At 51.1% G+C, this 26,168-nt stretch overlaps 1 protein-coding gene across 3 annotated transcripts in view; it reads left to right on the top strand.

Annotated features, from left to right (window-relative positions):
• GLI2 (GLI family zinc finger 2) overlaps positions 1–26,168 on the top strand; it is a 274,888-nt gene that overhangs the window by 74,005 nt on the left and 174,715 nt on the right. For 2 of the 3 annotated variants that reach the window (XM_073241307.1, XM_037025591.2), the window contains exon 2: positions 5,026–5,200. In XM_073241307.1, coding sequence (XP_073097408.1) covers positions 5,056–5,200 — 145 coding nt within the window. In that variant the 5' untranslated portion in view covers positions 5,026–5,055. Of the gene's footprint in view, positions 1–2,392; positions 2,586–5,025; positions 5,201–26,168 lie in introns of all 3 variants that reach the window. The other variant, XM_073241308.1, reaches the window with a different exon arrangement.

Below are 26,168 nucleotides of genomic sequence, written 5' to 3'. Positions count from 1 at the left end.
CACGGAGCCCCAGTGCCTCCCAGGCCACAGAAAGTGTTCCGGGTGATGGGAGTCTGAATAAGTGCCCTTCTGGGCCACACTGTTCATGCTGGGCCAGTGGTGGCCATACCCTGAGGCTTCCGGGTGGTGTCACGGCCAGAGGACCAGCTCTAGACCTGGTCCTTCTCCCTCCGTGGAAAGTAGCCTGGGGCAGCTCCCTTCCTCTGTGAGAATCAGGCTGATGCCACCCACTCCGACGACACAGGAGGTGGAATGCCCGGCAGGAGGGAACTGAGCTGGTGTCCTCCAAGAAGCCCACAACCTTCTCCTCTTCTTCTCAATCTCCTCATGTCCCTTAACAGAAGTTGTCACAATCCCTTCTGGAGCCTGTGGAATGTGAAACTCTTCTTTCCTTAGCATCCTTGACACTCAAGTCCAGGGGTTCTGAGTTGTTGGCCTCAGTTTCCCCATCTGCATTTGGGAAGGGAAGGTTCCAGCTTCCCAGGAACCTGTCCACCCCTCTCTGGGGCTGGGGCTGGGGCTGGTCACATGCACTGACCCTGTGGGCACCTTGAATCTTCCACTGGTTTCTGGTCCACTGAGCTCCATGCCTTCCAGATGCAGGCCTGGTTCCCTGTACCCACCTTATCCCATTGGCAAGGGGCTGGGCCTGGGAACCCAAGGGTGCAAGCAGGGCCTAGTCCTGCCCTATAGGAGATCCATATTGAGCATGAAGCCACCTGGGTGTGTAGCAGATTATGACCAGGCTCTGTGAGAGGTGCCATGATGGCAGGGGAGGGTCTAAACCCAGAGGAAGGGCACCCAGTTCATCTGGACAGTGTGCAGAGCCTAGCCAGCTCCTAGCCTAGCACAGTATGAGGCCTGAAGCTGTTTGTCCACACAAAATTATGGAATAAAGAAATATGAAATTCCATATTCATTTATGGAATAAATGAATGTACAACTGCCCACCCCAGATAGCCTCAGCAGACAGGTGCCGCTGCACAGCCATGGTGTTTGCAAGCAGTCCAGACAGCCTCAGCCTTTGCCCAGCCACTGACTGGTGGTCCCTGTCCACCAAACTCACCATCCTGGATATGGCCCTAGGGCATGGGCCCTGCTGAGTCCTGCTTCTGGGCCTGCTGGGCTACTGGCTTGGTGCTCCCCACACTGAAGGGCTCAGCTGTCAGTTACCTCAATGCCTACCAGAGAATTCTGGGGTAAATCCCTTAGCACCATGGGATCCTCACATGGGCACAGCTCACTGTGGTGCTTGAGATATGGCTTTGGGGCCAGACAGCCTGGGTTCAAGGCCTGGCACAGCCACTTATAAGGTGTATGTTTTGGGGCAAGTTAGTCATCCTCTCTGAGTGTTGGCTTCTCTTATGTAAAATGTGAGGGTTTAATGAGATCACACTTGTAAAATGCTTGGCACCTGGTAAATGCCTATTAAAGGTTGGTTGTTCCAGCTGTTATTTTGTGTGTGTTTTTGGTCCTTCCAAATTCAAGATGTGTTTCAAAGTTGGGCCTAAATTCTTCATATGAGCTTTTTGGGAAGAAAACCCAGGCTGTTCACAAAATCACTTGCATTTCAAAGAGCTGTGCTTCCCTGTCTCTAATATCCACTGTCTCTGCCAGGCATTCCTATGCAGTTTTTCTGTGCTGGCCTAAAGGGGAGCAGCCTTTGGCCTGGTGGTGATGATGAACATGATACGGGGGTGTTGAGTTGCTGCAGGGATCCCTGGATCCAGGGGGCTTCCTGGAGGAGGCAACATCTGAGTGGCATTTGAAGGAAGAGTAGGATCCATCATACACAGAAAGTGTGAAGGGTTTTCGGTGGGTGGCACAGCTTGAGCAAAGTACAAGGGCAGGGCCAGTTGCACAAAGGGGAGGTGGGGAGAGGAGGCCGCAGGTAGACACGGGAAGACTTTACCTGAAGGCCAAGGGGACTCAGAAGAGCCTTGGTCAGGGGAGGGATTTGGTGAGATTTGGTTTGGGGGACGGTGCCTGGCTGTCAGGTAGAGGGCTGCCTGGCAGAGGCCAGAGTGGTGTGGAAGGCTCCCAGCCCTCAGAGGGAAGAGCGCCTGGTAGAGAGCAGCCTTCTCGAGAGGCACACCGATGAGGTGCTTTGGGACTGACGGGACAGCGATTGCAGCTCCTCGGGTGTGAGCTCAAAGGCACAGCTCAGGCAGCCAGGAGGAGCACTCCTGCAGCCAGGCTAAAGAGGCAGAGAAGGTAGAGCAGGTGTGGCCTGGTTGTGTTGCTCGTGGGGTTCAGTAGCCAGAATCTTAAAGAATGGGTTATGCAAACAGAGTTAAAGGATCAGGCAGTGATCCTTGAATCTCAAGGCCAAAGGAAAACCCGTAACTCACCAAAATCCTGTTTCCCATTTGTCTTGGGTTTTTCTTGACAGGGAGTTTTGAAAGATCATGGAAATTGGAGAGGCCAGTGTGTGCAGACAAAACCAGGAGGTTGAGAATTTGGATTGCTGGCTTGGCAGGCCGTGGGACTGGACCGCGTTGTACATACCTTATCCATCGTCCTTGCGGGCCCATTTTCTCATTAGAAGACACAAGAATTTTGTGTGGATATACAAAAGTGAGATTGTGAGTCCCGCGGATGGCGTTTAGCCTTGAGGCCTTGGGGATGGAGCTGACCACTGTCTTTGGTTTCTGCCTTGCTGCCATCCATGGGCTTTTCTACCAGAACATTCCTTCCCACAGGCTGCAAACGGGCCCCACCTCAGACCTCCTTGGCTCTCTCTCGTTGTTGCCCCATTTTCTGCTTCTTTTATAGCAAAACCTCCTGACTTAATTGTGCTTCAGTTTCCACACTCCCATGCTCCCCCTTACCCTGACCTGGGCCCTGGTCATGATCACATGGCTGAAACAACTCAACTCTCAGCATCATTGTCTCAGTCTCTCCGCAGCTGGTGAGGAGATCACTCCCCAGCTTTCGGGTATTTCATCCTTGGGCTGGCTTCCAGGACTCCACGCTTCCCTGGTATTGTTTCCTTCTCTTGTTCCCCACTGACCGTTCCTGCTCACTTTGCATGGCTGGTTTCTTCTCTTTTCCCGACCTGAAAGTGTTGGAATGCCTGGTGTCTTTGCTCCAGAATTTATCTTTGCCTTCACCTTTTCCCCTGGAGATCTTGCCCTGTGGCTGCCATCCCCAGCCTCCACTTCTCCCCTGAATTCTGACTTGCATTTCCTACAGTCTCTGGACATCTTACTAGGCATCTCAAACTTAAATTGGCCCAAATTGAGCCCCTGATTTCTGCCCCTGAACCTGCTTCTCACCCCACTGTGCTCCATCCCAGAGAATGGCACCACCATTTTCTCATACATGTGGTGCTCAGCCAAACACATGAGCAATTGTTGACACAACCCCTTCTTTTAAGAAATTTGGCTTTCAAATTTCTGTTCTTTAGTATTTGATACAAATACTCAATGAGCAGTATCTGCAAGTGAAGAGGCATATAATAAGATGTTTGCTTGGGACTCACCACCTGGCTGGGTGCCCTGCACACTCTGGCATTCCTACCTTGACAACAGTGACTCCTCTTGCCATCATATCCCACATCTAAGCCCTAGTAAGGTCTGTTGGCTGTGCCTCCAGAGTGTATCCACATTCCACCTCTGCTTTCTTAACCTGTACCATCATCATGTCTCCCTGGCTGACAGCACTAGTGCCCCTTGTCCCTGTCTTGCCAATGGGTTTCAGCCCTGGGCAAGTTCGTAATTGATTCAGTGTGACCAAAGAAAATGACAGCAAAACATTCTTGGGGTGATAAGGGTTATACCCAACTTTATTTCCAGGTGGCAGGTCAGTCACTAAAATCCTATTCACTCAGAGCGAGTCTGCAGGCAGCAAGCCGGTCTCTACCTCTGGGCCCCTCTGTCTGCATAGCCGTCCTCCGGGCCTCTCTGCACAGTCAGTCCACACAGCCATTCTCTGGGCCTCTGTCCTCAGCGCTGCCCACTCCAGCCTCTGCTCTCCTGCAGCCTTGCAACCCTGCCACTGTGTCATGCCCAGAGCACTGGGTGGAACTCTTTTTATAGAGTCAACAGCCATGTATTGCCCACAGGTGTGCAGTGAGCTAGTCAACCAGGGCCAGGTGAGAATCCTGGCCACAGAAACTCTTGTTTTATCCACAGTCCCCAAGTCTGCTCCCCACACAGCAGAGTGACCCCTTTTATGCTGTGAGTCCTGTCATGCCCCCACTCTGCTCAGAACCTCCGGATCCTGTACTCACCTCCTTGCTGCTCCTCAAACAAGCCAGCCTCCTCCCACCCATGTCCATGGCTCCTGCCTCTGTCCTCTGCTGTGTGGGCTGTCTCAGAGCTTCATGTGGCACCTCATCCCCACCCCCTGTCCCCCCCACCTGCTCTACCCTGCCTCAGTGCTTTCTTTTTCCAAGCTACCTCTCACTAACACTTTTCATTTATTTCCCCCCTTATTTATGATCTGCCTCCCAAATAGAATGCAAATGCCATGGAACTATATCTTTAGCATCAGACACAATGCCTGATGTTAAGGGGCTTAAAAATAAGTTGACTGTATGTGAGTGAGTAAATGAAACAACTGTTCGACAAATGAAAGAACATACACATGAATGAGTGAAAGGTGAATCCTGGTGAGCAGGAAGGGAATGGGAAGATGAGGCTTTTCTTTGAGGACCACTAAGTAATTGTTACTCTATTGATTTTCATTTTCCTGTGATTCTGAGCAGGAGGTCCTTACTTCAGCTTGATTTCTCAGGGTTGCTCTCACTACTCACCACTCACAACAGCAGGAACTTGTTGCTCAGATTTAAAAATCTGGGGTAAGAAGCAACAAAAACACTTGGCTGTTGTCCGTGAGGTTGCTCAGAAGACCAGATGAATCCCAGAACTAATAATTCTCAAAATTAATTAAACCCTCCGTCCCAATTATAAGAGAATTCAGTTGGTTGCCTGAGAAGCATGCTGTGGCTGCGAATCTGGGTCGCATTTCCTGGCTGGGTCTGGGGGCAGTGTTGGTGAGTGTCTTTGTCTTCTCCTTTAGGGCTGCCACCCAGGACTATGAGTGCCTAAGATGGAGACGTCTGCCTCGGCCACTGCTGCGGAGAAGAAAGGGGCCAAAAGTGGAATCCTCGAGGGCGCTGCTTTCCCCGACCCAGGCAGGAAGGCCTCTGCTTTGGTGGTGGCCACAGCAGCTGCGGCTGTAGCTGCCCAAGGAGGTACTTTCTGTTCTGCACGCTTGGCGGCAGTGGGGGTGTTTTTCATTAGCCTGTTAGGATTTAATTAGACCAGTGGTCAATGTCATCGGGCGGACATGGTGGGTTAACGGAGTGCAAAAAGCAGGGCACTCCTGCTCCAGAGATCCTGGGCACTGTAGTGGGCACCTGCAGCTTTTCTGAGAGGTCTGGCTACCCCAAATCCGGAGCCCAGCTGGCTCAGAATCCAGCAGGGGGTCTGAGGAATGGGCAGCGGGACGGGCAGGGAGGTGCAGTGGCTGCTGGGCGGCCCTGGGGTGTGTTCAGTTGTCACATACAAGCTGTGCCAGAGACATCGCTTCTTTCGTCTAGCCACCAAGGCCTATTTTGGAAAGTAATTGTCTCCTGATCCCTTCTGGCTGTAATTAAAGGGTCAGGTATGGAATTTAGTATGCTTAGGTGAATTTCTGGCCAACTTAATTATAACAGAAGGACTCCATGAACCACAGCCTCTCATTTTACTGCCCCGAAGAGAAATACTCTCTGGTTTCCACTGGTCCATGCCAGCATCCCGTTGGGAAAGTTTGGCGGGAAGGCAAGACCTCCCCTCGTGTCTCTGCAGTCCATCTGGAGGCCACAAAACTATTTATGTCTCTGAGGATTGGAGAGGCTTAGATTTCTTTTCTTTCCCTTTTTATTCAAGTGCATTTGGTTATGCCCTCTTGCTCTTGCTGCTCAGGCACAGCTTGGAGAGCAGTGGGGGAAATTCGCCCCCGCAGAGTGGCTGTGGGAGTGCACGCAATGCCTCTCACACTTTGATGTGCACACATTTTGAGCTTGTTAAAGAGCAGCTCAGCAAGGCAGGTGGGGTGGAGTTACAGCACCTCCCACCAGGGCTCAGATGACACTGGGGCTGGTCCAGGCCACGCTGGGACAACCTGGGGCTGCAGCCCAGGAAATCGGAAACACACAGGCAGGTGGGAGTTCGTGATTCCGAGTGAACTACAGGATGTCCACGTTGTTGTTATTACATTTATTTTTATTTTCTCCATGATTCTCAGTTGGAGGTCATTATCAGGATATGTGGCCCAAGTCAGGAGAGAGAAATCCAAGGCCAACCTTCTTGCTCCCACAGGGAGGTGGGAGTTTGGCCTCCTGACCTGGGTGATGCCCTCTGACCCCTGTCTTTCTCGGACCCACTCTGTGGGGAGGGTCAGCTGGAACTGGAGGAAGGAGCCAAAGCCCAGGGGGGACTCTCCAGGCAGGCTGGTGTCAGGGAGACCAGAGATGAGAGGAAGGGGAAGGGGAGGCTGAGGTGGGAAGTCTGGTGGTGGCTCTGAGGCTTGGCTACCTAGTCCCAGGGCTGGCTCGTGTCTGCACATGGTCTGTCTCTTCCCTGGGTCAGGGCCTAGCCCTCCCTGTGGTGATTCCCCAGGCTGTCGCTTGCCTACGCACAGATGCATGGGGCTCTGAGGCTTCAGTGAGCTCCTGTAAGCCTGGGCCTTGGTGTGGCTCCAGCCTGCCCCTGGACTCTCCCTCAGCTGTTCCCACTTCAGCCTGGCTCTGCCTCTCTGGAGCCATGGGTGGATCATGAACTGCCACACAGTGCAATTTACTGCTGTGTCACAGTAGCAGAGGACAGACTTAGGCAGTAATTAGTAATTATGATGTGATTGAGAGGGAAGGCCCCCATAGCATCAGACCTGGTGGTCACCAGTGGTGCAATAGACGCTTGAGGGGTTCTCAATCTGGATGGGGGCTGACAGCCAGCCTGTGGCTGGAAGTGCAGTGGCTCCACAGAGGCACCCAACCTCATTCCACCTTGCCCACCCCACCAGCCCCCTGTCCCCTCATTGCCCAGCCCCCAGGCAGCACTTGTCTGATGAGGTTCCAGCAGAGGGTGGATGTGACCTGTTAGGCCAGTTGCACCAGGGCTGGTGGCTTGTCAGAGCAGTGTGGGGTCCGGCGTAGCTGCCCTGGAGAGCCTCCTCACCATTTCGCTCCCTGGCTCCTCTCTGAATAGCCTACTGGGGTGGCCCCACTGAGGGAAGAGGAGCCACTGGGTGGAGCAGAGCAGGAGGTACCATGGATCTGACCACTAGTGCTGGAGGACCATGATGACTGTGTTTTGAGGATGGGGCAACAGAGGCCCTGTGGCCACTGGCCTGCACTCTGCTTCCAGCAGCTTCCCCTGTTCCCTGTGTGGAATGCCACTCCCTTTGGGCCCTGTCTTCCTAATCCATGAGGCATACATTTGGATAACATTCAGCAGATGTTATCCAAAGTCTTCATGATCTCATGACATCAGATCTTCCTTAAATCTTGTTGACAGCAACAGAGATGCCATGAGTGAGAACACTTATTGACTCAACAAACCCGAGTCCCTGAAGGCTCCAGAGAGCCTTGATGTGGGCCCCACTGCCCACAGGGGTGTAGGCCTGTGGGCGGGTGAGATGGATGGGCCAGGCAGCAGAGGGCAGCTCTTTGGGTCCCCAATATGGAAGCCCCTCAGGAGTGGCAATGCTCACCTGCTTAACTCTGGGTCTCAGTGCTTGATACCAGGCTTGGCCTGGGATGATGCCTGAGGGTCTCCTGTGGACCTGAGAGGCATAGGGGAAAAAGGTGGCATTAGCGAGAAGCTGGGCAAGGAAGGGCAGTTTGGTGGTGCCAGGCACATTTGCACAGCCCCTGATGGGGTGGGAGCTCAGCCTGCAGGCCTGGGCCTGGGTATGGACAGGGGTCTGGAGTAGGGTGGTACTACCCAATACATGTTGAGCTGGTGCAAGGGTGCAGGGAGTTGAGAACTGCTTGTGGAGGGGTCCCTGTCCTCAAGCTGTTTCTAGAAAAGCTGCAGTAAACATCCAGGTCTGGGGGGACTTGTCTGAGGCCTGTTTGCTGGGGCAGGGGTATGCCTGGGCTGATTCCCTTGTTACTATTCATCTAGTTCTGCTGATGCCCAGTTTATCCCTTCAAAGCCAGTGAGATTATCCCCATAGTCCACACTATGATCTGATGCTGTCCCAGAAGGGATGGTAGACATGAGCTTGGTGTTTCATGGCTTACTATACACCCATCCAGAGGGGTGGGTACTCCCAAGGATGTCAGGGGCACTGTGGTAACAACAGACTGGCAAAGCTGTGATCACCCACGTCTGCAAGGTGTACAGATGTGGGTGGCTCCCTGTATCCCAGCTAGCTTCTGATCCCTCATCCAACCCAGCCGCCACCCCTACCACCAGCTCCAGGTGCTTCAGTTCCGCTACTGGAATAGTATAACTTCAGTTCTAAGAATGAAAGTAACTTCAGGCAGAAAAATTCTATTTCCACATCATTTGTAACTAAAAAGTTGGAAACAGCCTAACTGTTCAATGATAGGAAATTGATTAATCAAACTGTGAAACATCTGTTGAATGGAACACTATGGGCCATTGAAAATGTTTATCAAGACTTTATAACAATGGGGCAATGTGCTTATGTTCTAATAGCAAGTGAACAAAAGGAGGGTACATATTATATCTCACTTCTATTGCAACTTTATGGGACATAGAAGTACCTTAGCAGTGATTGTCCAGACGTTGGGACTCAGGATAATGTACATTGCATACAGGAAGCTCATGCCTTTGGTTCTTAAGGCCCCACAGCCTTCTAGAATTCTCTGTTAGAATGTAAATGCCTTTGAGAGGCATGGGTGTGTTGGAGCCAGCCCGTGTTAACTTCCGAGAACTGAGTGTCCACATCTCGTTCCAATTCTGCCATCCATGACCTTCGGTTGGTAACTAGAATTGGCCGTGAGAGTAGTTACAGCAGGAAAATTGGCAAACACCACGCATCATGGCTGCCTCCTCCCTCGCCTTTCTGCCAGAGCCTGCACAGAGTCATGTGCATCTACCAGCACATGACTGATGGCATCTTAGGTCTCATTCAGATACACTGACAGCCAACTGATCACAAGTCACAGTAGCACTGAGAAAGAGTGATGGTCCAGAGGGAGGAACTATAAGGGAGCCCCCAGGGGCAAAGCTTAGAAAACCCAGACAGGGGTTCTGGGGTATTAGGCCAAAATAGCAAGTGCATCTAATCCACAAGCACTTGGAGCCTTTCCATTTTGTAGATGAAACTGAGATGAGGTGGGAAGGAGCATGCCTACAGCAACAAGAGCAGGGTCTGAGGCTTGGGCTCCTGCCTCTCACGTGAGGAAATTCACTAGTCTCCTTGCGTATTGGCTTTGATTATGATTTTAGATTTGGGCCTTAAAGCGCAGCCCTGTAATTCTCTGTGGTGGTCATCCTGTCTCTGCACCGGCCTTGGAAAAGTTACTGTGGAAACTCACTGTGTCAGCATGCCTCAGCTCCCTCATCTGCCCAATAGGCTCACAGCTGTTGCTCTCTCCAGACAGCCCATTCTTTGAGGTCTGAGGCTGTGACTTATTTGCAGAGGGACCTTAAAGTCACCTGGCTCAACTGGCCTCTTGCTTGATGTCCCTTAGGTGTCATGGGGAATGGGTGTTTCCACTCAGAGTCTACCTCCCTGAGCCAACACGTGCGTCAGCAACACCTTTGCACAGCAGGGCAGAGCTACAGCAAAGAGAAAAGCAGTCAGATGAGGGAAGGTTCATGGAATTACCTGGCGGGAGAGCTCCTGAGATCAGACAGCAGACAGCAGCCAGAGGGTTTTCTCCCATCCTCTTGAGCTGTGGTGCTAACACTTCAGAGGCCATAAATCTTTAAAAACACATTTTGGCTCAAGCCTTTTCCCTTTTAATTTTTAAAGTGGTGTAGTTTTAAAGGCAATTTGATTCAGATGTTGCTCATTGCTTTACATTGAGACTGCCCAAATGCTGTCCTCCTCCACAGTGGGTTTCCATTCCAAAAATATTTCTGAACCTCTCTGTGTGCCTCAGCAGAGTACCAGGGATGTAGCTGCTCCAAGCAGCCAGGCTGGGATGATTGGAAAGGCTGGAGCCAGAAAGCATGGAACTGGGTCTTGGGTGAGCTTTGCTAGTCCCTTAAGTCAAGCAGCCACTTGGGCTTTAGAAACCCTGTGACATTTGTGGTAGCCAACACCTAACTCTTACACTGAGTGCCCACTGTGTGCTGGGCCAGCATCTCCCAGCGTGGTCCTCTGCCAGCAGCATCAGGGGCCTTGGGGGTGGGGCCCCACCCCAGGCCCCCTGAGACAGAGCTCCTGAGATTGGAGCCCAGCAAGCTGTGTGGGATTCTGATGCAGTGTAGGTGCAGAGAGCCCTCTGTGTTCCAGCTGTGTGAGGGAGGGCGAGTCTTCCACATGTACAGTACAGAAGCCACAAAGACAGTGTGCTCACAGCTGCCTGGCTCACACCTGTCCTGTCTTCGTGGATAGTAACAGCTCCTACTGCCTCTCTTCTTCTGCAGAGTGGTAGTGAGAATTAGCCCAGTCTCTGGAGCCAGACCGCCTGCTTAAGGCCCACCTCTGCTGACGTGGGCAGGTCTGTGCCTCGGTTTCCTCATCCATAAAATGGACATAATGGTACCTGCTTCATAGTGTTGTGAGAATTACTTAAGTTAGCACACATTAACTGCCAGGCACAAAGTTAGCGCTATGTGAGGGCCAAGTTAAGTATTTGTTTTAGTAACTATTACCAGTTTTTCTTTACTAGGTCTGCAGGCCCTGCCTAACTTAGAAAGTCTCCTCTTTACTGGTGACCCCTGCTGATTGTCCCGTTGAGGCCACACAGGTAGTGGGAAGCCTAGGCTTCTGGTATCTTCCTACTTGAAAGTGGTGGAGGGATCCCTGGGCAGGAAGTCTGACCTGAGTCCCTGACCTGTGCCTTACTGTCACTGGCTATCCTGGATGGGGCCTTCCTCCCTGTACCCTGGAGGGTGGGACCAGACCAGGGGTTATCCACACTGGCCAAGCCTTAGAATCCATGATGCAGCTGTAATAAATGCAGACTCCCAGGCAGCCCCAGACCTCTGAAATGGAGTCTCCTGAGCTGGGACCTGAGTGTGTTTAGCAGGCTTCCAGGTCACTGGATGCAGTTCCTAGGCATGGGCTGGATCCCTGGTGGTGGAGCACTTGCCAGTCACAGCTGGTTCATACTGGCCGTCTTGGGACCAGCACCATAAGTAGAACTGGGCACTGTACGCCTCTTGGCTCAGAGCTCCCTTCCTGCAGGAGGCCTCTGTGCCACCTAATTTCACTCTGTCACGCCTTTTTCTTGCCCACTGGCCCTGTTGGCTTCTTAAGTTTCTTTGAGATACACTTTTGCTTAGCGGTGAGGCATCCGTGTCTGTCTTAGATGCTGTACAAATTCCAGAGCATCAGGCACAGAAATGCCCAGAGTGAGGAATCCCTTCAAGTCACATGGAGCTTCTGCACCCTGTCACTGATAAATGAGTCCCTGATGTCTGCTGTCTCTCTTGCCGTGCCCCCAAGATGCCTGTGTGGGCAGGGTGCTGTTTGTTCACCTCCCACAAGGCAGATCTCACTAAGTAGCTGCTGAGTGAGGAGAGTGAGTCTGATGCTGTCATGCCAGCTATGTGCCTGGCAGGCTGCATGGCCAGCTGCTTCTGAGGTCCCCTGGCAAGAGGGCAGGCTGGCTAGCTTTTCCTCCTGAGGGCCCTGGGACTTGCTGAATGGGCCAGCCTCCCAGCTTACCTAGGCTGCTGGGCTGGGGCCGCACACTTTGGCCTTGGGCTTGAGAATGCACTCAGGTGTGGCTAAGTGGGCAATTATTCTTATTTAAGTGATCTTCAGGATTGCTGTGATGCTTCCTCTGAGCTTGTTTTAATGGCCCAACCAGACGGAACAGCCAGCTCCCATCAGACTTTTTCTGAAGAGAGCTCAGTCCTCTCTGTCAGCTTTGCACATCTAGGAAGAGGGGAGCAGTACAATTGCCTGGGCATGTTTTGGGTGGGTTCTGAATGATGCAGTGATGCACTGGTGTGGTCTCAGCTGTCAGGGGTGTTCTGGGGGTCAGGGCACCTGGGGCAAAGGGTAAGCAGTGGAGGTTCCTGTTCCCACAGCAAGTATAGTATACACTGGTAGGCAAAGAGAGAAAAGACCTGGGCCCTAGCCAGCTCTCCACTTGTTAGCTGTATGTTCTGGAGCAAGTCAGCTAACTTCACCAAATTCAGTAAAATGGAAATAATAATGGTAACTTCTGGCTACAATGAGGTGAAATGGGAGAGCATTTATAGAGTGGCTAGCAGAGGGCCTGAATGGAGACAAGTACATGTTAGTGACAACCACAATGTTCATTCCCCTTGCATATCATGGTCTTATGCTTGATGCTGAGGCCCCAGGGTCTAAACATCCCTCAAAACAGCTGCCACCCAAAGTCAGAGCAGATACCCCACTTGGCCCCAACCCTGCCTCCTCTCCTCCTACCCCGCACAGTGTTCAAGGCCGAGCCCAAGGTCTGTGCTCTGGGAGCCTTCTGCTGGTGCCTCCCCTTGGTTGGAGGCTGGCACATGCATTTTCACTTCAGACCCACATCATTGTGTTTTCTGTGTGCAATGTGCATCTGTGTGTCACATTGTGTGCATGTGAGCTGGCGAGCTCTGCCCGGGAAGAAATGATGTTGCCTCCTTTCTTGTGGTTTGTTGTGCATGTTAAACTAGTGCAGTTGGGGAAAACTTCAGTCATTTCCAATCACAACTGGAAGAAACTTAAGAGATCATCTTGTTTGAATCTGTTCACTTTACAGATACGGACAGAGACGTGCAACACAAATGGCCGCCAAGAGACACCATTTGTACTAGAAACCGAATCCCCAGGCATTGCCCGTGGGGTGGGACACAGCTGCTCTCAGCCCTGCCCCACTACTGTCCCAAACCCCAGCTTCCCAAATTGATGGTATTTATATTAGAAACATTTTTCTGGTGTTTGGGTCTGTCAAAACTAATTTTAGCATTTCTAAAGCTTGGTAAAAATACAGCCTCATTACTTTGATGTCAGTCCATAGTTTACTATTAGTATATTCTGGGGTTTATCATTTTAGTCATGTTTAACACGGCTGCACCAAGCATGCACTATTAAATCTGGCTTATTTTACATTCCTGTCCGGAATTATTTATTTGTAACAATTTCCTCTCTATCAAAAGACACAGCTAATGCTGTGTTTTAATGTGTTATTTACACACAAAATAACCTATTTACAACTCAGTATGCACCAGAGGGAGAATGGATGGGCCCCAGTTTCCTGCGTTCTGTTATATCGGAGTTTAACAATCTGGTTTGCTAATAGAACCATTTATCATTGGTGTGGGGGGATAATTTATTTTATGTTTGTAGGCCAGGTCTCACCGCCTCTGATCTCTGGAATATTTTGAAGATAATGAAGTCTAGCCTGGTGTTTGAGTGGATGGGGGACACCTGGAGGAGGAGGGGGACCCCTGGCCTTCCCAAGGTGGCCTGAGTGTCCCTGGGTTCCCTGACCTTATATATGCATCCCACAGATGGCTCTGGAGCAATAAGTGGAGATGTGATGGCAGAGATCCTGTCTCTGCCCTCTAGGAGCTTCCAGTTGGAGGTTGTCTTGCCAATGGGTTTCAGCCCCGGGCAAATTCACAATGGATTCAGTGTGACCAAAGAAAATGACAGCAAAACATTCTTGGGGTGAAAGGGTTATACCCAACTTTATTTCCAGCTGGCAGGTCAGTCACTAAAATCCCATTCACTCAGAGTGAGTCTGCAGGCAGCAAGCTGGTCTCTCCCCTTGCCTCTGGGCCCCTCTGTCCACACAGCTGTCCTCTGGCCTCTCTGCCTGCACAGCCATCCTGCACAGCCATCCTCTGGGCCTCTCTGCACAGTTATACCACACAGCCATCCTCTGGGCCTCTGTCTTCAGCTCTGCCACCACTCCAGCCTCTGCTCTGCTCTCCTGCAGCCTTGTAGCCCTGCCACCGTGTGGTGTCCAGAGCACTGGGTGGAGCTCTTTATATAGAGTCAACAGCCATGTATTGCCCACAGGTGTGCAGTGAGCTAATCAACCAGGGCCAGTGAGAATCCTGGCCACAGGAGCTCTCATTTTATCCACAAGGTGTTGGGGTACCAAGAACAGAGCACTCTAGGGACATGTGGGAGATGGTGACAAATCCTGCCAGGATTTATGGGGTGGCAGTGCCAGAGCTTGGCCTTTGGGTCTGTGCAGTTTCACGATGTGGAAAGAGGAAATGGTGAGTAGACATTGGTGGGGGCGGCAGCAGTGTGGCCCCTCAGGAGTGCAGGTGTTTGGGGGTCAGCATTTGGCCCATGTGACTGCTACGTGCAGGGGGAGCCTGAGAGGCAGGTGGAGCATCCAGATTCTCCCCCATGCCAGGTGTCATGGAGCCATCTACAGAGGCATAAGGCAGACCCCTGCCACATCAGATCAGCAGTATCAGCTTGAAAGCTCACTCTGGAGTGGGCGGAGTCTTGGGCAGAGAGACAGTAGGTGAGGAATCCAGGGAGAGGTCTCTGGGTCCGTCAGCCAAGCATGGCAGGGCTGGGCAGTGGCATCTGGGGACCAGTGGGATCAGGGAAGGAAAGGCCTCCTGACTGCCCTGGAATGAGGCCCAGAGATGTCTGCAGCTCCCAGGTGTATGTGTGGCCACTGGATCATGCAGGCTGAGGTCCTGTGGCCCCAATAGAGCCTTTTCTTTTAATGTACACTGGTAGGCAAAGAGAGAAAAGCAGCGCATTTGAATGAAGTTGCTGCCATCTCTAAAGCCCTGTGCCACACCAGAGGACACAGGTTGGGGTGGGGTGAAGGGAGGCATCCAAGAAGCACGTGCCATATTCTTGTCCCCATGAGCCTGTGACCCCATGGAGGGAAGGTAGTCCCCACTCATGAAGCAGATGCCTGGGATGAACGGGACACTGCAGGGAAAGAGGCCTGAAAAGGCTCTAAAGTCTGTGGAGGGCCCTGGGCAGGCCTGCAGCCATGTGCCCTCTCTGACCCTCGGTAGTCCTACTGGGAACAGCCTTTCATTCAGATCAGATGGCTGGGGAAGCGTTGCCAGAGCAATGTTTAGGGAGTATACCAGGGCTCAGGGCAAGCCCCAGGGGATGGTGCATAGAGCAGCCAGCTCCAGGGTGGCTGGCGTGGGCCAGGGCCAAGGTTTAGGTTTGGGCAGACAAAGTTTGAATCCTTGCTCTGCCACTTCCCAGTTGGCTCTCCTTTGCTGATCTGAACCCCAGTATCCTCATCTTAAAAATGGACAAAATATTTATTTTTTGAGGGCTAGAATTACAGACAACCAGTGTAAAGTGCTTAGACAGTACCTGGCATATAGTAGACATTCTGTATATAGTAGTTGCTACTGTTAGTATTATTGTTATAGGTATTGTTATGATCATTAATTCTAGAACTATTTCTGAGAGTACCACATACGTGTCCAATAAATACTTGAGAGCAAATGAATGAATGCACAGGCATCTGAGCTGAGTCTTCACAAGAGTAGTAGTTTGCTCATGACGTATGGGGGGGAGCAGCATTCTAGCCTGTGTAACAGTGTAGGCCAAGGTTCTGGGATCTAAGAATGGTTCAGGGCAGCTGGAGAGTGCTGGCAAATGCATGCAGAGCAGGTGATCCTGTGTGATGGTGGTCAGGGCAGGGGAGCACCCCCTACAACTGAGTGCCTGGGAGCCACCCTTTAGCTGTCCCCTTGCCTCTGGGTGTGTGCAGAGGCGCATGCTGTCCTCTGTCCCTCTTTGTGACTTAGGTTACCGGGTACCAGGCCCCTGTCGAGTGGCAGCCTGAGGACGCTAGAGTAGGCGGGGCTTGCAGGAGCTGACTCGCGGGAGAAGAGAAGCAGGAAAAGAAGTACAAATCGCCAAGGGTGCACTCTGCTGCCTCTGTGAGTTCCTAGGCAAGACACAAACTGTCCTGTTTCTGCTCTGCACAGTGGTCACATCCCTTTGGCTGTGTTGGGGACAAGGAAAGCAACAGGTGCAGATAGAGGCAGGCAAGCCCAGTTTCCCACCTAGGCAAAAACGTGGGCCACCATTGCCTCATTTGTAAGATGCTGTGAGGAAGCTCATCAGGCCAGCTGTGTAGGGAGCAGAGGGTCTGGCATGGGGGCGACCTGATAGGATAGTGGCATCAACTGCCTGAGAGGGCCTGCGGCAACTCCTGGCCGAATTGTTAGGAGCCAGAGCAGTGCAGAGCTTCCCAGCTGACCATAGCCTCCAGCTTTCCCAGCTCAGTGCTGACTATGGGATAGAGAAAAGGAGGGAGAGAGAACACAGCGATTCCATTCTTAGGCTTAAACCTAAGAGAATTGAAAATATATGTTCGTACCAAAACTGGTATACAAATGATTATAGCAACATTATTTATAATAACCCCAACATGGAACTATCCCAAATGTTCATTAGCTAATGAATGGATAAGCAAAATGTAGTATGTCCACATATGGAGTATTACTTGTTTATGTCCCACGAAGAGGGACGAAATACTGATATGCAGTCCGGCACGTATGATCCCTGATGACATCCTCAGTGAAAGAAGCCACGTATTGTATGATTCCCTTTATATGAACTGTCCCAAATAGGCAAATCCATAGACAGAGAAAATAGATTACCAGCTGCTGGGGCCGGGGGGAGGAGGGAATGGGGAGTGACTGCTAATGGGCAAAAGGGTTCTTTTTGGGGTGATGGAATGTTCTCTGTAACTAGCTTGTGGTGAGCTTGTACAACCCTGTCAATATACTAAAAACCACTGAATTGTATACTTTAAAAGGGAGGATTTTATAGTATGTGATTTACATTTCAGTTTTAAAAAAGAAGGGCAGGCAGGAGAGAAGAAGAAAGGGTGAAGGGAGGCAGGGAGAAGGTCAGGGAGGCGGTAGGGGAGGGCAAGGGGTGGCCCAACTCTGGGCCTGGCCTTGTCATGGCTCCAGATGCCAGCATGAGTCCCCAGGCTATGTGAGCATCCATGCCCCTCAGGGAGGACCCAGCTTCCCCTGGCCAATGAGCAGCCTCGCCAGCCAATTCTATAGGCTCCGGAAGCTCTAAAAATAACTGGAGTGGAAGGAAAGTGTTTAATGATAAAGTAAATAATTACATTAAGGGTGCGAGTTTGGAGGGGAGTAAAGTAAATTGCTTTAGAAAGAGCTCCACCCGGCAGCTAACTTTCCAGGTCCTTCATCATCAGATCACATCCTTCCTCGGACTCCGAATACTTGATTGTGGCAGGTGCTGTGGGCTCTGTAGCAGCAGGGGCTCCTGGGTCAGACATGGCTGAGAGTGAAGGTGTGGCTGACCCTGCTGGCCTCTTTCCTGCTCCAGGTAGATGAGCCATGGGGTGGGGGAGGGGCCAGGCGCCTGTCCTGCTCGAAGTCAGATGCTTTGCAGGGAAGGCCAGATTCTTCTGTGCTTCTGAGTGGGAGGGGCCTTTGGGAGATCATCTGGTCCACTGAGGTCCAGGGAGGGGGATGGTCTTGCTGAGGCCACATGGGGAACACCTGACAAATCCAGGAAGGAGCAGATTGGGACTCCCAAGCCAGGATGCTCTCCCAGCCCCAGTGTGGGGCACCCAGGAGGGATGGGTCTCAGCTGCTACACAGAGCTCCTAGCTGACAATGGGGTCCCAGGCCCTATTCAGGGCAGCATCCGCAGAGGGCAAGTACCAGGCAGGTCACAGCTTCTGGGAAGTGGCAGGGTGGGCCACGGTGGGTAGGGTTGAAGTTGTCTGGTGCACCCTCCCATCTCCCCTGTCCTGGTTCCCCCAGTTTGCCCCCTTCCTTTACTATTCTCTCTCCTACCCCCAGACCTCACCTTGTCCTCAGCGAGCCTCAGCTCCCCACAGCTGTGGAGGCTGGGCAGGCAGCCAGACTTATTGCTGAGCCCCAAGAGTATCATTTGTGCATGTGAGGTACAAGAGGATGACCATGCCTGAGCCTGAAAGGGTGGCTCTTCTGTGATGGAGACCGAATCAGGATTTGCTTGGTTGTTAGTGACAGAAACCACCTGGGCCCTCTGGAGCTATGTGGAGTTTGGCTTCATAACTGGTATCTTGCCAATGGGTTTCACCCTTGGGCAAGTTCACTATGGATTCGTGTGACCAAAGAAATTATACTAGGACATTCTTAGGGTGAAGGGGTTATACCCAACTTTATTTCCAGGGTGGCAGGTCAATCACTAGAATCCTGTCCACTTGGAGCAAGTCTGTATGCAGCAAGCCTGTCTCTGCCTCTGGGCCTCTCAGCCCACACAGCCATCCTTTGGGCTTCTGTCCTTGGCGCTGCCACCACTCCAGCCTCTGCTCTGCTCTCCTGCAGCCTTGCAGCCGTGCCACCTTGTTGCCCAGAGCACTGGGCAGAACTCTTTTATATAGAGTCAATAACAATGTATTGCCCACAGGTGTGCAGTGAGCAAGTCTACCAGAGCCTGGTGAGAATCCTGGCCACAGGAACCTTTATTTTATCCACAACTGGGAAGCCATAACTAGCCTGATTTGAGGTTCAAATGATGTCACTAGAACAGTCTCTTTCTCTTAGTGCTCTTGATTGGCATCCAGGCAGTGAAGAATGCTGCAGGTGAATGTAGGCCTGATACCCTTGAGCTCTGATGGAGAAGTCTCTACCAGGTGATTCCAGTGAAAGTCCCGGGAGTCTTCTCGTTGGCCTGGCCCAGTTCCCCTGCAAGCCAGTCACTGTGACTGTATGGGTCCCATGGACACCCAGTGGGGGGACAGACAGCCTTTCCCATCTGCAGGGACTGTGCTTGGGAGGGTGGGCTCCCTGTAAGATTGGGCAGGCCAAATGAAAATGCTTGCCCGACTGCAACCAGTTGGCAGGAGGAGGGGAGGACACCCAGGGGGTCTGAGCACCTGTGGATACTTGTCGGTGAAGGATGGCTGGAGTCTCAGCCTTGGCTCTTCAGAAACAGAGACCATACTTCCATCATTCCATCCCTGGGCTTCCTCCTCTGGGCCTTACCTGGAGTAATCAGGCCTGTCCCCCTCCTCTCATTGTCCTTTTGAGCTCCCATGAGGGAACACAAAGCTCTTCTGAGAAGGAACAGGTGAGAGCCTTAGGAAATGCCAGAATGTTCCAAGGCTGGCACCACTCAGCAGGGTTCCTCAAAAAAGGAACAGCTGGGAGAGGCTCCTGGGATGAGGACACAAGCAGAGGCGAGACAAGGTGATTCCTCCTGGATTTCTGTGATTCCTGCCTTCCTTCTTCCATCTCTCCCTCCTCCCATCTTAACTGCAGTGTTATATACTGAGGGCCTAGTATGTGCCAGGCAATGTCCCAGTTGTTAGGTCAAAGCAGGAGGCATAGTGTCTTGCCAATGGGTTTCAGCCCCAGGCAAGTTCACTATGGATTCAATGTGACCAAAGAAATTGAGAGCAAAACGTTCTTTGGGGTGAAAGGGGTTATTACCTGGCTTGTTCTCCATGGTAGGAGGGAGCAGTAGCGTCTCTGCCTCCACCCAGAGCACTGGGCTGAGCTCTCTATATAGTGCAATAATAGCGTATGGCCTAAAGGTGTGGAAGCGGTAGCCTAGCACAGGTCAGTTACATCATCAGTTGATTTAAGCTCAGTGAGGACCCTGGCCATACGAACCCCAACTTCTCCACACTCCACCCCTCCAGGATTCTCGCCTTAAATCTACATGTCATCAATCTTCCACAATGGTCTCTGTTTGAGAAAGCTGGAGCACTGTAACCAGATTGCACAACAGCAACAGAGGATAACAACAACTTAGAGATAATAACAAAAATTAAGCTACAACAAGATTTTGATACAGGTAACAAAAATGTTAATAATCCTCAAGCCAGAGGAAGTTCCCAATCCGCAAAGACCTTAGGGGTGATAAGACAAAAGTTTTAATGATATCAGCATAGGCAAATCTTGTCCATCAGGTAGGTTGCATGCAAGAGAGTGGTCCTATGATAGGACTGTAGCAGGAAGGGGGTCCCTTCCAGGTCTAGTATACCATACTTTTACTCCTTTCCCTGTGGGGGTTACTGAATGGTCTATATATAGTGCTACTGGAGGTACATGCACTTGCCATAATGATAAAACAAAACTTCCTGGTAAGATGCTCCTATCTTCTGGCCATTCAGGGTATACTACTGTGACCTTTGGGGACCACTCTGCTGTTATTAAGGGAAAACACAGGAGGCCAGCTTCCAGGCCTTGTCCTCAAGGTGCCAGGAGAGTCAGTCATTGTTGGACTATGTGTCAAAAGGTCCAAGGCCATGTCCACTCAATGGAGTCTCCGGGGTTCAGTGCAGTTGGTGCTGGCAGCAAGATCTTATTCTGGTGACCAAACCTCAGCTTCAGTGATTTTTTCCTTGGTTTGTACTTGCAGTTGTATAAGGGAGGCAGCTATATGTGTTAACATGCTGACAGGGCTCAGGGCTTCCTTTCAGGGTCTCTCGTTCAAACACCACAGCACGGTCCATAAGCAGACTGACCATCCCCACAGACTATTGGTATCTGACTTTAGTCCAGATTTTAACAAGGCATTGTGCCTCTCTATCATGCCTGCTGTGGTAGGATTGTATGGCACATAAAACTTCCATTTGATTCCCAGCTGTTGCACCCATTCTTGCAGTGCATATCCTGTAAATTGGGTGCCTGATCACTCTCAATTACCTGTGGTCGGCCATAGGCAGCAAAGAGATGCTCCAGGCCTCTTTTGGTCATCTGCTAGTCTGGACAACAGGTAGGAAAAGCAACCAGAAGTCCAGTAGCTGTGTCCACACAAGTCATAGCATACGGATATCCTTCTGACACAGGTAGAGGCCCAATATAGTCTATCTGCCACCTGACAAAGGATATTGGTCTCTTAGCTATTATCCTATGTTGCTGTGGAAGTCGGTGTAAGTCCCTTTTGGAGCACATGACACACTCCTGCCGGGCTCTACTAACTTCTTCAAAGGTCAACCATTGGGCTACATCAGAGGCAGGCTTTCCTTCTAACTAACGTATCTGGGCTATCTGCTTCATCATTTCCTGGGGATGCCAGTGGCAAATGACCTGTCACATGGTATACTGTAATTATTTTAGTCTGATCACAGGCCCATAAGTCTTGCCACTTCTTGCCCCCAAAGGGGTTGGTGACCAACCAGCCAGTTGGCATGGTACCAGTTTGGTAGCCACAGGGTCAAGCCCCGATAGCCAGCCCAGCTGTCAGTGCAGACAACTATAGGGGAGGGCTCCTGGCTGATCACAAGCCACACGGCCCACAACTCTTCCCATTGGCTGCTCTTCCCCTCACCGTCTTCCGTCCATATTGTCTCAGTACTAGGATGGAAAGCTGTGGCCCTCCCTTTTCGGGGCTGCCCACAGGTGTAGCCATCTTTGTACCATGCATCTTTGGATATAGGGACTCTTCCTTCCCAATAGGGACTCTCTGCTACTAATGTTTCAAAAGCAAGTTCTTCCTGCTTTTCATTGGTATGTGTCACCAGCCCCAATAAGCGTTGGAGTTCTTCACTCAAGGGGCTACTACTAGAGAGGGCACTACGCTGCTGTAGGTAAGCACCACATTTGGCCAGTGTGGGCATTTGTGCCACACCACTCCTTGGCTTTTAAGTCCAGTCTCGTACCCACCCCAAGATGGGACAGGTGGTTATTACCTTTATCAGGGCCGTTCCAGTGATGGGTTCTATAGCCAGCAAGGCATGATCCACGGCAGCCAGTTGTTTTTCTATCAAAGTGTATCATACCTCTGCCCCTTTCCAGAGTTGTGATCAGAATCCAATGGGTTGGCAAGATCGTTCAAGCCACTGCCAGAGACCCAAGCCATAACCGTCTTCAGTACCATGAACATCCAGCTCGCAGGACCTTGATGGGTCTATCACATGCAAGGCATGCACAGCCTTGACTGCCCATTTTGCTGTAGTAAAGGCAGATGCACATGTCTCATCCCAGTCCCACCCGACACCCTTTCATAACAACCGGTATATGGGCTTCAGAATTTTTGCCAAGTGTGGATAAACACTCTACAGTAGCCTAGAAGACCCAAACACTCCTGTAGCAATGCTACAGTTATAGGGGTAGGAAAGGCCTGGACTTTGTAAGTGCTTCTGGTGTAACACTCGTCTTACCCGACCAGACAACCCCTAAGAATTTGACAGACAAACCAGGTTCCTGAACTTGGTACTGTTCACAGCCCATCCTTTCTCCTGTAAATGTTGCAGCAGTCTAGATGCTGCTCCTTCTAGATCTGAAAGAGAATCGGACATGGGCATGACATCATCAATATAATGGTACAACTGCACCATTGTCAGTTTCTCCCATGTAGCCAAGTCCTGGGCTACAAGTTCATGACAGATGGTGGGGCTGTGGAGGTATCCCTGTGGAAGAACGGTGAAAGTCCATTGCCATCCTTCCCACATGAAGGCAAACTTTTCCTGACTTTCCTGCTCAATGTCAATGGAAAAGAAAGCATTAGCAAGATCTACCACATAATGGTATGATCCTAGTTCATGGCTGAGGGTATCCATCAGGCCTGCAATAGAGGGGACAGTAGCATGCATAGGGGGAATGACTTTATTCAGTTCTCTGTAATCCACAGTCACATACCAGGAGCCAGATGACTTTTTTACTGGCCACACAGGGGAATTAGAAGGACTAAGTGTGTGCTTTATAACACCTACCTTTTCCAGGTCCTGGAGAGTTTCTCCAATCTCTTTATGCCCTCCAGGCAGTTTGTATTGTTTGGTGTTAGTCACCTACCGAGGCACAGGCAAAGCTATGGGTGGGTGCCTAGCATGTCCCCTCAGAGCTGCCTTCACCACATGTACTCTCAGTCTGAACTAACCTGCAGTGGTCTGCAACCATAGACCCTGCAGGATATCAATCCCAAAAACATACCCAGTGATAGGAGCCATGTACACACTATACTCTTTTAGGGGTAGATGCCCTATTCCCAAAGGGATCTGTTTCACTCTGATAAACTTACCCCCATATCCATCTATGATAGTGGGGTCCCAGGGAACCGCTCAAGTTTACCATGAATCAGTGAATATTCAGTGCCTATGTCCACCAGAGCCAGGATATGTATGTTCACTGAGGACCAATGGCTAGCTATTTCAACATGTGGCCTCCAGTCCCCCCTGGTCCCTCAGGGCAGATACCTGGACCTCAGTCAAACCATGTTCCCCAATCACCTTCCTGTGTGGGCTCAGGTGAGGTTGGCACACTCTCCAGCAGGAAGTCTTGCAAACACACAGGCTGGACTTGTGGCTCTGTCTCTGACCTCTGCCTCTTTGGTCTTAATGGCTGGAAGTGATGCTCTGGTTTCAGTTTTTGCCATAGCTCCAGTAAGATCCTGTTTGACCTCCCATCTAATTTCCTTCCATCTGCTCCTGCCTGTATTAAATCAACCCACATCTTGGTCCTCATAGCCTTCATGGGGCTCTTTAAATTCTTCTTGTGATTAGCAGACCTTATTTCTTTCTGTGTTCTCATTGCTTCAGCCTCTCCTAAGTCGGCTATTGTACTTGTCACCTTGCTTATGGGATGCCCTAAGTAAGGGGAAAGAATGGCCACTAGGGACCCAAAGAGGGATGTGGGAGCCATTTGAAGCACAATATTTCTCATCCCAGTAGTGAAAATCTCTTCTTCTGGGCCATAGTTCTCTGGACTATGCATGGCAATTCTTATGCCTAGCTCTCGTAAGTCCACTTGGAGCTCATCATATGTCTGCTATCTAGTAGGAAAGGATGGCAGATCACCCTGATTCAACCACATTGCATGAAGTGCAGCCATAAGCCTATCAAGGAGGGAGTGACTCCCTGTGTCTAATGTGCATTTTGTAATCGCTCCGTCAAGGCGGGTTGCACTGTCAGGGAAGCCAACTTTCCCATCTCTGATCCTCACAGAAAAATTCCATCCACCCACCCCTAAGTCTCACAGATGCAGGAGTCAAGCTGATATTGACTCCAAGAGCTTTTGCCTAAACTAGGAGCCCAAATCCACCAGCTCAGCTTTAGTATAGGGGCAGACCGTAGAGTGCTCCATGACCTAGGGAGGGGGCTCCTTCTCTCCTTGGGGAACTTTCAGCTGCTTGGTCTTAATTTTCTTAACAACTACTGGGCATGCTTTCAGTACAAGGAGGTGTCAGTGCCTCCTGCACCACCCCTTCTTTCATCCCCAGCTCCACCATTTCCAGGGCTGATGCCATATTTCTCTCCCCTCCCCCGAGTGCCTCCTCTGCTACATCCTTTACCTTTTCTTCTGTGCCTCACAGCAATGCTAGCTCAGTCTTCAGCAGCTCTTACCTTCATGTCAATGCTTTGCAGCTGACTTTCTTGTGCCACCTCTGCCTGTGCTTCCCTCAGGAGTTTGTCTTTTTTATTGATGGCCTTTTCCTTCTTCAGAGCATCTGGCAACACTGCCATCTCATTCTATAAGGATTCTTTTGCCTCTTCAATGGTACTTGCTGCTGGCGTTCTCATGCTGCCTCCTCTTGCATCAATGCCATTTCCTTCTTCAGGGAATCCATAGAAGCTCATGTACTTGTGCCGCCATTTCTAGGGTCTTTTTCAGAAGCATGTCCTTCTCTTCTCTAGACTTTTTTAATACTGTGAGAAGCATCCAACCCACAGTCCCCAGTGCCTCATGGGCACTCTGTCTCTCAAAATACCTACTTACTATATCAAAGGCTACTCCTACGCCTCAGATATCACCTCCACTTGCCTCCAGTGCTGGGGGGGGGGCCCAGTCCTCTAGGATGCAAGCCACTTCAGACCACATACCCATTGGGGAACAATCCACTCTATCTCCATTCACAGGGCAGCCTGCTGAAGCACCTTTCCCATAAGGGCAGCCTGTCTTTTTCTTTGGTCAAGAATGAATCCTGCTGACTATGCCAGTTGTCTTGCCAATGAGTTTCAGCCCCCAGCAATTTCGCTATGTTTTCAATGTGACTAAAGAAATTGACAGCAAAGCATTGTTTGAGATGAAAGGGTTTATTGCCTGGCTTGTTCTCCTGGCAGTAGGTCGAACACTAGCGTTTCTGCCTCCTCCCAGAGCACTGGGCTGAGCTCTTTATATTGTACAATAATAACTTATTGCCCAAAGGTGTGGAAGCAGTAGCCTAGCAACAAGCCAGTTACATCATCAGGTGGTTTTAAGTTCAGTGAGGATCCTGGCCATAGGATCTCCAACTTACCCACACATAGACAGGTCCATCTCTGGAAGTGGGAGTCTGGTCAGGAGAGACAGGCATGCACCAGGAGAAATAACCCCACAGTGAAGAATGTGAAATGGGTTCCTGAGCTGGGGAGACTGGGGCTTGGCAGCATTTACCAGAGCTGTTAAGGCCACTGCCTCCATCAGATGTGCTGAGTAGGTAGAGTGCAAACTGCATCCTCTGCTATGGGGAGAGGCTGATGAGCTGGCTCAGGGTGTCCCTGCATCCACACAAAGCCAATTCCTGTGGAGGGAGTCAGACTCCACAGGAGCCATGGGGGCGGGGCCACTTATGAGCAGGACAGTTCCAGGGTATTGATCTTTCACCTGGACTGGACACACCCTCTCACAGGGTTGTGGTCAGGACTGCAGGGGAGACCCCATGGGCCACCCTCTCAGGGGCTCTTGAAGAGGTAGATGGAGTATCAGCATGGGGACCTCAGGCCTTTCTGTGTCTGAGGCCATCATCCCAGAGTGGGCTGCTGGGTCATTTCTAGCTCCCAGGGAGACACAGGGGGTCCATGGTCCTAACCCTTCAGGTTGCTGGGATTCCCGTTCTCCTGTTTTCATCCTTGACATGGAGGCCCTGTCCTCTCTTCATTTTTAGAATGATCCTTCCTGGGCTGTCCTGCTCAGGTCTCCCTGTACCTCAGGTCTGGCCCTCACCCTGACCTGACTGTGAGTCCCAGACTATACTCCTGCATGGCCATGTGTCTGAGAGTCATCGGCCAGCTTCCAAAGCAGGTTGCACCTGAAAGGAACGATCGGTGTTTTTGCAGGGTCCTGATTGAGGGTGTGGAAATACGTGGCAGTGTCAGTCATCCTTTATTGACCTTGTTCTGTTGGGGTGGGAGAGAACACTGAACTCAGAGT

Source organism: Manis javanica, chromosome 7 (assembly GCF_040802235.1).
Source record: "Manis javanica isolate MJ-LG chromosome 7, MJ_LKY, whole genome shotgun sequence".
NCBI classification, from domain to species: domain Eukaryota; kingdom Metazoa; phylum Chordata; class Mammalia; order Pholidota; family Manidae; genus Manis; species Manis javanica.
The sequence above is the reverse complement of the archived record's forward strand: the minus strand, read 5'-3'. Positions and strand labels throughout refer to the sequence as shown.